At 42.5% G+C, this 11,801-nt stretch overlaps 1 protein-coding gene across 1 annotated transcript in view; it reads right to left on the bottom strand.

Annotated features, from left to right (window-relative positions):
- LOC111144883 (Fas cell surface death receptor) overlaps positions 1-6,565 on the bottom strand; it is a 17,960-nt gene extending 11,395 nt beyond the window's left edge. The window contains exons 1-2 of the mRNA XM_022499466.1: positions 6,423-6,565; positions 1,664-1,829 (exon numbers count right to left, since the gene is read on the bottom strand). Coding sequence (XP_022355174.1) covers positions 1,664-1,829; positions 6,423-6,503 — 247 coding nt within the window. The 5' untranslated portion in view covers positions 6,504-6,565. The remainder of the gene's footprint in view (positions 1-1,663; positions 1,830-6,422) is intronic.
- Between the last annotated feature and the right edge of the window lie 5,236 nt (positions 6,566-11,801).

Consider the following 11,801-nt stretch of genomic DNA (forward strand, 5'->3'; position numbering starts at 1 on the left):
TCCCTTGCAGGGGGCACCTGGGGTGGCTCAGGCGATTAAGCATCTGACTCTTGGTTTTGGCTCAGGTCATGATCTCAGGGTTGTAAGATGGAGCCCTGCTGTGGGCTCCCTGCTGGGCATGGAGCCTGCTTGAGATTTTCTCTTCCCTCCACCTGCTCTCCTTCTCTCAAAAAAAAAAAAAAAAAAAAAAAAAAAAAAAAAAAATCCTTCAGGGAATTTCTACATTGAGACTTACGTCAGAAATATATGAGAAAATGTGACATAACCGATGGAGATATTCAACTTTTGAACACTCCAAAATGTGCTTAACCAATCCCCCATCACTGAGTATCACAATGGAACGTCATGCATACAGTATTTTCCTTTGACTATTTTTAAAGACATTCTCCCCATAAATTTATTACTACTTCAGGAGGCATGAACATTTCCGAGTTTCCAACCCACATATCCGAATTTCTTTCTTAAAAGACTGTAACAATTTACCTTCCAATTATGGTTTTATGAGAGTTCTTATCTCAACAAGACCCACCAGGGTTGAAAGCACTTCTTCCAGGGAAAATAAAACAAAGCAAAACAAAAGAAAAGCAAACAGACAAAAATCCTTGATGGTCTGAAGGGCAAAGCATATTATCTTTGAATTTGCATTTTAAGGTTTTAAAAACAGGACCAAGGACCTCAAGTCCTAGGGCAAATAGATGATGTTTGGCAAGACATTAAAAGGTCAGAAAGCCATTGTCTATTCCCTTTTGGAGAAAGTAAATGCAAATAGGCTTAAGTATAAATGGGTTGGATTATAGGGAGATTTTCCGTGAGGGTTTTTAAAAGTGGACAGGAGGCCAAGGGAGACTGGTAGAATCTTTATAAAGAGGGTCTAAGCCTGTTCAGCTGTGGGAATGCTAGAAGCCTGGCATGCTCACCACCAAACCTACTACGGGCAGTCCCTCCCGGCTCCATTCATCCACAGCAACTTGCGTGCTCCTTCCTTTCATCTTCCTCTCGTACTTCACAACACGGCCGAGAGGGAGCCATCTCTATAGGAGATGGTAGTCAGCTCTACTCCACATTGAAAAAAAAGGTTTGTGCCATTGCATGTTGCAAAGCTTCTAATCGGCTAGTGTTTGAAGGATTTCCGATCTGAAATTGGTTTGCATTTCAAAATTCTGGTGTTAAAAATTTGCTGGGTTCTGTCCATTGCTTCTCTAGCTCATCTAGTTTCAGCTGCAAAAATGCAAATGTATTTTGCAGGCTTCAGAGACCTTCTGGTGGGAGGGAATGGCTAGACACGGCTCTCAAGGAGGGGAGGGTCCTCGCTTTCAGAACGCCTCAGTTACGATGACACATTTTCATAGTTCTGTTGCGATAAGCTTTAATACCCACAAAGGAGTCTTTTTTTTTTTTCCTCCTCAAAAATGGAGTTAAAGAGAGAAATCCTCTCCCTTCAGGGGCACATGTCATTTGCAAATTCCATTTCTTCCTCTCCCCAACAAGCAGGGTAAAGCTGAACTCAGCTAGTCTCAGGAAAGTAATTTCCTGGTGGTTTTTCTTCCCAGTAATGCTACAATGTGGGAGAACCAAGCACTGTGACCCGTTCTCTCCATTATCACTGTTTGCTTCTCCTCGCCCTGACTGTCAAGCTAATTGTGGGCTGCTGGGTGGAACATACCGGGAGGACATGGCTGACAGCAGACTCTGTTCTCACCACGCTGACCTTCCGAGCACCCCGTCTCCCTTATGGTAATGTTCTTATGAAATCTCAATGCCTTGGAGTTGACAGCAGTTGCTTGAGCACTGACAGCTTTAGGCCATGGTCCAGCAATGGAGGTAAATATCTGTTAAGGAAAAGCATGAGAAGAATGTTATTGACTTCCTTCCCAACTAGACAACTTGGACAACAGGTGTTAAGTTGCCCCATGGGGCTATGTCTGAGGCTGCAGAGACTAAATGCATGGGGGGTGGGGGCTCCATCCTTCTACTTGCACATCTCTGGAAAAGGGATGGTCCAAACTACTCTGGAAACAGCATCATGGATGGTGGCAGCCAGGGCTGTGGGTTCGAAAGTGAACCCTGGCTCTCACCTACCAGCCTTGTCGCTGTGGTTCATGAAGTCACTTAAATTCTCCGAGTCTCCATTTCTTTATCTGTAAAGTGGAAATCATCTCCTCTTCATGGTTTGTTGTGTTCATTCAATGCACTGAAAGCTCTTAGCGTGGTTTCTGGCACATAATAAATAGATGTCCAGTAAACAGTATCATTATTAATTTATTAATTATTATTATTGTTATCGTCATGAAGTTCTAGTGAGGAACAACATAGTCAAGTAGGAAAAACCATGAAATTTCAAAACGATGGCTGCATGAATCCCAGCTCTACTGTCAGCTTGCTGACTTTAGGCAAATTATAGAACCAGGTGGCCTCAGTTGTCTGACCTGGAAGTGACGATGGCACTTTCTGTCTTGAAGATAAAAAGTGATAATTTCTCCCAAGCCTGGTTCTTATTTTATAGCATGTTCTATTTCTTCTCTCTTTATACATAACCACAGAATAAACAATTTTGATGAACTCCTGTCTGGTTCACCAACCATACAATGTATCTCATGGGATTTTCTTCACCTTTGCTCAGGAAAAAAAAAAAAAAAATGAACTTCTTTTAGTGGAGAACCAATCTTTAATTTATTTGGGCTTCCTTTCTTCTGAAGGTGAAAGTCCATCGGTCTAAGTGATATTGTCACAGAATGATCTCATGAGTTATAGACTAGAATTCCTTAGAAAAATGAGCCCTCTAAGATGTATGGAAGCATTTGGGAATAATCTTAAAAAAAAAAAAAATCTCTCCCCAATTGGAAGAGACCAGTGAGTCCTGTTTGCAACGGATAATGGAAAACTGAACCTAAGCAACCCAACTGAGTAGAAGCAGTTCTTTCCTACTGTCAGCTGCCCCCACTGCTGTGAAGGGGAGTTCACAGGGAGATATCACGAGCTCTCCTCTTTCGATTCTGGTGTCTCATCAGAAATTGAAGAAACCGGTACAGGCTTAAATTCAGAAGCAATTGATAGGGATTGAGCAGGCCAAAAGTGAAAAGCACTGAAAGTTGATAGTTGATGCCCAATCCTGTGTGTGTGTGTGTGTCCTATGGCCCCGGGGGGGCCCCAGCCTCCTTCGTATTCTAATTCCATCCAGGATTCCTGAGACAATATCAGCCGATATTAGACAATATTAGCCGATAAGCGCTCAGGACAGCAGCACATTTCACATTTATGGATCATGACATGGATGCTATTTCTGGAAAACTCCACATCCTGTCAACTTTCTCAAGCCGTCTAAAGCAAATGTGTGCCTTCCCTCATTTTGTTTTGAAGTTTCTCAGTGGGAATCAAGATCCACCATCCAAAATCCGTCCAGGATTTGAGGAACGCGAAGCGTGGGGCGGAACGCTGGAAGTCAGGACCACCACTGGCCTCGAAGGACAGACACCAGCACGCAGCTTGGCTCGTGTCTGATCACAGCCGGGTCACAGAGCTGAATTTCTGGAAACGTTTCTTACTTAGTTCAGCCTCAAAAACTGTCTTCAAGTAGGAAAAAGAAAGCTGGTTCAAAGAGCATGTGGGAGCCGCTGCCCAAGGTGAGGCCAGCACTGCTCCAAAGACCTTGTATTTGCTTTTTAATCATTGCATTAACTCAAGTTTGCAATATGCAAAGATTTAACCCAAACCGTCCAGACAGTAACTGCGTTTTGACTGTGACAAGGCAGGAAACCCACAAAGGACAAAATGATCTGACTGCTAAGAAAACTTATTTTCAGAAGAGCTGAAAAGGCCAGAAAATGGATAAAGTGAACGCCGTGGAAAATGTGAATTAACTAAGTCACGTGATCACCAAATGGGAAAGAAACGAGGAATAACAAGTTTTATATCTCCATCATCCTAAAGATGAAAAAAGTCAGAGAAACCTCTATTGTTTATTCTGCTGGGAATATTCGCTAATCCATTAATCAAATTAATGAATTGAATGAATACTTTGTTGGGCACCTACTAGGTGCCAGACACGTAGCTGGAAACAGCCCAGTGAACAGATAAAGACTCTGCTCTCATAGGGTTTATATGTTAGTGAGGTATGTTAGGGTTCTCTAGAGACGAAAACAAGTCCCAAATCTGATCTGGTAGGCCACCAGGCTGGAAAGTCACGGAGAATAGCAGTTCAAGTCCAAAGGTGATCTGGAGGCAGAACTTCCTCTTCCTCAGGGGACCACAGTCTCTATGCTGTTAGGCCATTGACCGACTGGATGAAACCCACCCGCATTGGGAAGGGGATCTGCTTTACTCAGGCTCTACCACCTGAAATGTCAACTCGTCAAAAAACGACAGCGGCAGAAAACAAAACCAAAACCAAAAAACACCTTCACAAAACATCCAGGGTAAGGTTGGAGCAGACGTCCGAGCTCACGTCTGAGTCACAAGAACACGTGAAATGAAGCATCACATGGAGGGAGATGAATCACCAGAGAAACAGGGCCTCTGCCAGGGAGGGATTCGTGCTGTGTAAAGCAATAAAGCAAGCTTGGGGGCATGGAGAGTTTGAAGGGTGGGGCAGGGCTGTGTTAGAAATCGTGGTCCGGGAAGGCCACGGAATGAGAGGGTGTGTGCTCCCGTGGTGAAGGAAATGTGGGTAAGAGCTGGCTTTCGGGAAAGAGCTGTCCTGGCGGGTCATACCCAGAGGAACTCGGCCTGATCAAGATGAGGGAGAACCTCACGTCCTCAGCAAAACCATCGTTAGCAACTAGGTGTGAAGATAAATAAAGATCTCCGTCTCCTGAGCCACACAAGTCATCAGGCTTTTGCCGATGGAAGCCATGGGGGGATTATATGGCCAACCTTTACCCCTAGATGCCGCAGTCTCGTGGACTCCTGGAATGTCAGAGCAGGGGGACCATATGCACCTGTTCAGCGGCAAGACAGATTTCAGAAAATGGACTGTCTTAGGTCTTTCGTTATCTACAGGAAGTTAATGTTTTCTGCAAATCTAGAAAATGTGCCTCTTTCTCTCTCCTGACTCACCCATGAAAATGTGAAGTGAGGGGCGCCTGGGTGGCTCAGTGGGTTAACCCTCTGCCTTCGGCTCAGGTCATGATCCCAGGGTCCTGGGATTGAGCCCCGCATCGGGCTTTTTGCTCAGTGGGGAGCCTGCTTCCCCCGCTCTCTCTCTACCTGCCTCTCTGCCTACTTGTGATCTCTGTCTGTCAAATAAATAAATAAAATCTTTAAAAAAAAAAAAAAGAAAGAAAGAAAGAAAGAAAGAAAGAAAATGTGAAGTGAGAACTCCAGTCTGTGGAGGGCGGTTTTCCCTTTCCCCCAGGACCTTTGACGGGCCTGTTAACAAAATTCCTTAATATATGTATCCTTGTGGTAGTTTCAAGAAGCCTCTGCATGAGGAATTCTTACTGTCTTATTTTACGGTTGAGGAAGCTGAGCACAGAGTATGAAAAAAGACCTATCCAATAATCCACAGTGAGGAGAGGCCGGGGGAAAGCCGGCACCTCTGACCCGGACCTGGCCTCTGTTTTAGGTTCGTAAATCAGCTTCCTAATTATTTCTACTCCATTTAGGGGCACCAACAACTCAATTTGTTTTCAGAAAGATAACTGTTGACAAAAAGCCCAAGTGTTAATTATACAAAGAACCTTCAGGGGCGCCTGGCTGGCTCAGTCGGTTAAGTGTCTGACTTCAGCTCAGGTCATGATCCCAGGGTCCTGGGGTCAAGCCCCACGTTGGGCTCTCTGCTCAGTAGGAAGCCTGCTTCTCCCTCTCCTTCTGCCTGCTTCTCCCCCTGCTTGTGCTCTCTCTCTCTCTCTGTCAAGTAAATAAGTAAAAAAGTCTTTAAAAAAAAAAAAAGAATCTTCAAAGCAAATGCATATTTTGGATTGGGGAGGGGGTCTGGCAGGACTCTCTGAGAACCAGAAGTCAGTCTCAGTGTAAGAAGGCTGTAGCAGGGTCCCCCAAGGCTGGGGTTCTGGCTGGCATGGCAGGGAGGCAGAAAGTTCGCACCCCTGGTCTGCAGCTGGGAAAGAAGTGGGGTTTACACTTCCTTTCCTCCAATCGGGGTGCTGAGTTTCTAAGAATGGCCACGACGCCCGCTGGGACTGCAGTCCTTTGCAGGAGTGGAGGTCTGAAATGCACAAATAGAAACCCCAAGTCTTCCTAGACTAGAATCTTGGCACTGACTCCCTTTGAAACTCAGTGACAGGCCTACAAGAGAGTTTGTCCCTTGTATCAGTGGATGAGGAATTAAGAGAATAACTGGGCATTCATTAGTTATCTGCATCAGGGATGGACCATTTTTCAGAGCCAACCAGGGCACTCAATACAAGAAATGAAGCCGGCAGAGTCAGACCCAGAAATTGAAGACCGCCTCCCATCCCGTATCTCACCCTGGGTTGCCAAGCTGTCCGTGCATTGCCAGGACTCACAGCACTGGAGATCTCACACGACAGTTTCAAATACTGTAACATCTCAGTGCCTGAATTAAGCAAACTGTTGGAAGAAATTGAGAATACCTTTGGATTACAAGAATCGATTGCCCTGAGAGATGAGCTAAGATTTGAAAAGGAAGTTTAAAAAAAAAAAAATCACTTTTTTTTTCCTGTTCTTAGTGAAGCTCGAAGCAAACAGGAAAATAATTTTTTAAAAGCAGCAAGTTAAAAAAAAGAAGATATGAGGCAGTGAAAAATGCAAGAATGGCAAGAATGACTAAGAGATGCCTGAAGAGTCAGTGAATTTTTTCAAGATCAAGCTCTGTCCTCTGCTGCTGAGGACATAAATGGCCCAAGAAATGACACTCAGCTGACTAACTCTGCTTGCTCACTGTTTGGACGCTCAGTTATTTAGAACATGCGAGAAGAAAGAAATTCTAAAAAGGCCATTTCCAACTATGAAAGGCGTCTCTCGTGTAGTGGTGTAAAGTATAAGGAAATAGTAGTGACCTTCTGTAGTAGGTCCTTCACTGAAACATTGAAATACAGAGAAATTAAAAAAAAAATTCTACATGAAAGAGATGAGTGAAGAGTCTATTCCTCCTTATTTTTTTCAAAACATGTAAGTAAAAATATGCATGGGAAGCTTATGCCTGGAGTGTCTTCTTTCTTTCTCAAGGCCAGTTTCTGGGGAGACCAGGAGAGAAAGAGATAGCTGAGGCAGTGGGCATAAGGGACTGGCAAGACCTTTGAGTTATCAAGCAATATATAAAAGAAAATGAGGGGATCTAGAAAATTCTACCTGGGATTAGATTTTGAGTTTAGTGCTAGAGTGAGAAAAATAGTCTGTGGTAAAACTGTGGTAGACCTCAGAATCATGGGGTGATGCATTAAAAAAAAAAATAGTGCAGGTCCCACTGCAGACATGGAATTAGGGTCTCTGAGATCATCTTCAGCAAGTTTTCAATTCTGGGGATGCTCAACACCACTGGAAACAGCCCAGCTCCAGGAAGATCTGAGGGCAGCAGACCACTATATTTACATGTGAGAAGCCGAAGAGGTTAACAGACCAACAGCCTCTGGGGTCCGCACTCACAAATCAGAAGTTGACTTCTCATGGAGAAGTAATGAACCTTCCCAAAAATTGGCCTGAAGGAAGAGAAGTCATCTTTGGTGGAGGAAACAAATAATGGGAGGGCCCCCAAGTCCTAAACTAGAGCCTAGAATCCTTAACTGCCCCGGAAGGGCCAAAGAAGTAGCACAGGAACGAGGTGTCCACGTGTCATAGGCAATAGGAGAGGACAGCCTTGTGGAAATGGAGAGAGCCACCTGGACCAAAGGGCAGGGGAGTGGGGACCATGTGGTCAGTGGTCCTAGGTTTTCCATTTTTCAAGAGAAACCAAAATCCTCCAACATTTAGGTGGCAACCAATATTAAAAATAGTATTACATATATATATTTACCGTATGTGTCAATCCCATGCAGGCTAAAAACGAAACAAAAAACCCATAGTCTAGGGCAGTGTCTGCTCAGTGTTTGAAATCAGGCCTAAATCTGTTAAGACACCCATCCGAAAAACAGTCTACTTTGGCCAAGGATTCTCTTGTGAGGATGGCTAAAAACCAAAGCTCAGTCATCAGCAAGGGGCAAGAGTGTAACCCACGTGCTCTGAGTACGTATTTTCTCCCTCTTCCAAGACCTCCGCCCTCCAAAATCAAAAGTATCGATGTTTCTCACATCTTGTATTTTTATGGCCTCCCAGAACACAGATGTGAGTACATCTGGACTCTTGCACGACTTGACCAAAGGACAGTCTGTCATTAATGACTCCATGACCAAGTTTATTCTTCACAAGTCTAGCCCAGTTTGCAGCTTAACAAAACCTCCAGTGGGCTTGCCAGCCTCGCTGGGCTGAGGGCATCTGCTTGGGGAGCTGCAGTCAGATCTGCTCATTTGTAAGGCTGGCCTTGCTCAAAATGCCTAAATCCACAGTAAATTCATTATCATCCTTACACTTTGTGGAACTCGGGCCAGTGGTCCAACATAGACAGCTGTTTCTGAACACCCACGATGGGAGTGGCTTGGTTGCAGAGAAGTCCATACCAAAACAAGAAGTGAGCAGAGATCAAAGGAGAGAAGCAGCTCATTTCCTTCTGGTGAAGGTGGAGCTTTCACTCCAATGATCAGTTCCTTTCTAATTGGAGCTTTACTGCTTATATCTCATGTCAAAGAAAATATAGAGGTTGGCTAGTAGATTCAATTATTTGTTCCTGTTTAAGACTGAATTCAAGAGAAATAATTGGTGGTAGGAATCCAGCTGCTTAAGAAGCTAAAGGTGCTTTATTTCTCTTTTTAAAGCAAAAAGGAAATGAAAAGGACTTTCTAGGTGATTAAATGCTGTTTTCCTACTTTTGTGAATAGATACACATAGATAGCAAAAAGAATACAAGACTATGGACTAAAATACTGACAATGGTTCTACAAATAGCTTTTTTTTTTTTTTTTTGTAATAAGATATATGTAGGCAGATTCCAGTACAATTAGAAATGGTTTCTTTAAAATAATAGATTACGGGGCCCCTGGGTGGCTCAGTGGGTTAAAGCATCTGCCTTCGGCTTGGGTCATGATCCCAGGGTCCTGGGATCAAGCCCCACATCGGGCTCTGTGCTCAGTGGGGAGCCTGCTTCCCCCTCTCTCTGTCTGCCTCTCTGCCTGCTTGTGATCTCTGTCTTTCAAATAAACAAATAAAATCTTTAAAAAAAAATAAAACAATAGATTACTAAGAAAAGAAATAAAATAATAAATGATAAGAATTCTAGAAATTCTAATTTATTGAATAAATGCCCTCCCTGTAAATGCATCCAATAAAAATTATAAGATAAAAATTGTGTCCCAAAGAAGTGACAGAAAGCAGAGTACAAACAGCATTGAACAAACATGCAATTACATACGGGTGTAGACAAAACTAAGAGGCCATAAGTAAAATACAAAATGCTTGTTTTAAGTGATAAAATAAGGAAGGACTTTACTTTTTTCAAGAATTATTTTTTATTTCACATCATCTAGTCAGTTTCTCTCTACCTATCTATTTAAAGAAAAGAAAGAGATTCACTGTCCTAAATCTGGTTTCGACATGCTTTTTATTTCTGGATCCACTTTTTAAGTGTGCCCTTTTATTATTTTTCATCCTAAGGTAATAGTCTTCAGTACCTATTACAAAACATGTGCTCAGTGAGGGACTTTTGGGACCCAAGATAATTTACCAAAAGGCACTTTGCTCACTAGGGGTTTTCAAGTGGGGGATTTCCTTATTCAGGTTTTTAAACATCTCGTAAAACTGTTGGCTCTTTTCTCCAACTGCCTGTTGTATTATAGTCACCTGGTTTTCCTTTAGCATTCTAGAACCCTTCAGGGGGATTCCTTTCCACTGCAAGAGCTATTTACAAGTAAATTACTTGCCTGGTGTCCCAGAGAGTCTTACATCCAAATCCTGGGCCCCCTTCGCCTCTCACTTTTTCATCCCTCCCCCTCTAAACTTAGGGTGAGAAATAAAACCTCTTTTTCTAAATTAAACTCTAATTTTGCCACTAGGGGTGGTAACTGCACGTCAGAGATGGACAAGAGGAAGCTTCCTATAGTCTCACAGCGGCTCTGCGGGGCTCCGTGTGTCAATTTCATTTCTGCCTCCACATCTTGCCATCGTTTATAAATTGGCATTTTTCCCTCCAGGTTGTCATTGTTTTAAATTACATTTCATATTTTTGTTTCAGTCTAAAAACTTTTCAAGTCATTTGTGATATAAGTAAAACTCATTTTAAGAAAAAAAACCATTTCATGTTTCTGAGTTCAGTTTAAGGAAAATGATTAAATTAGAAATAAACCATTCTTTATTTTTCCACTGAAAATCTTCCAGAGAATTCTTTATAAATACACTGGTTTCTTTTCAAATGCCCTCTCCTTTCCCTTGACCATAGTTTGAAGACAACTGTTCTAAGAAATGTAGAAGAAATTGAGTATGTAGAACTGACTGCCTCACCACAAACCTCAACGATACAAATAAAATCCTATCAGAGCCATGTGCTAGAAAGAAAAGAAAGAAAGAAAGGAAGCAAGGAAGGAAGGAAGGAAGGAAGGAAGGAAGCAATGCCCACAGCTATTTCTTATACAAATGACTGTATTAGGCCTGACTCATTTTCAAAGTCTCCTTTAGACATCTGTGAATTGCTTGGTGATTTCAAACTTATTTCTTGTAGGCATCATAGACACAATAGCTAGAAACTAGAGGAGAGAAAAAGGACCGCCAACAGGGCAGAAAGAAGAGAACCACAGAGGTAAGAGAGGATAGGAAGCAACAGTGACAAGGGCACCAGGGCAACCAAGAGGACAAGAGAGAATGAGGCAGCTCCTTTCCATCTACTCATAGTCCATTCATGTGGTCAAACAAAATCCGCTTCTGTGTTCCATGTAATTAGCAATCCCACCCACACTAGAATCTTCTTGCTACTACTAAGTAAGCACTGCTAAGTGCAAAGGCACAAAAGCACGTGTTTGCGGGACACACACCGGATGACACGACAGAGAGTCTGGAACTTTCTTTAAGAATACAGGTGTGCTATTGGGCAAGTGGTGGGTGCAAGGCAGGATTCTGTGTAACTAAACTGAAGAGTCATGTTTAGAGGGGCAAAATGGAATATACATTACAAAATATAGGCAGTGGTTATCTAAGTGACAGGGTTATGTCAGATTTTTTCAGAAGAATTATTTGTCTGCATTTATAAATTTTATTTAATCACTCTTAAATTTCTTAATCTCCTAGGCCATATGTTATATGTAAACACAATACACAAATATTTAACCTATTATAGATGTTATAATAAGTGTATATAATAAATATATACACACACGTGTGTGTGCATTGGCTTAGAAAAACAAAGTGTCCTTGGTACTTTAAATGTGCTCTCTGGCAAAGATGCTAGGTTAAACAAGTGTAACTCCCTCTGGGCTTTGATAATTTTGCTGCACTTACTAGTACTGCTGTCCCAAGAACTAAGATTTTCCAAAGCAACCAACACTGCAATAACGCAGTGGTTACCGGCAGGAAAAAAAGAGCATGGTCAGAGCTATACAAATAGTTCGATTTTGAATATTAAGTTTTCTCTAAGAGTTTCTAAAGGAACCCAAATATGGCACATTACTTCCAAAAGAGCCAGTGAGGTTTTGTTTTGTTTTTCTCCCCCAATCAAAGATGGTTCCAGACACCGCCTTTTTCCTTTCAACTTTTGGTGTAGTCTGGAAACCAGATGCCACCAACAAACTGGCCTGGACTTTGGAAGTAGG

Source organism: Enhydra lutris, unplaced genomic scaffold (genome assembly GCF_002288905.1).
Source record: "Enhydra lutris kenyoni isolate GAN:26980312 unplaced genomic scaffold, ASM228890v2 scaffoldscaffold12, whole genome shotgun sequence".
In the NCBI taxonomy this organism is placed as follows: Eukaryota; Metazoa; Chordata; class Mammalia; order Carnivora; family Mustelidae; genus Enhydra; species Enhydra lutris.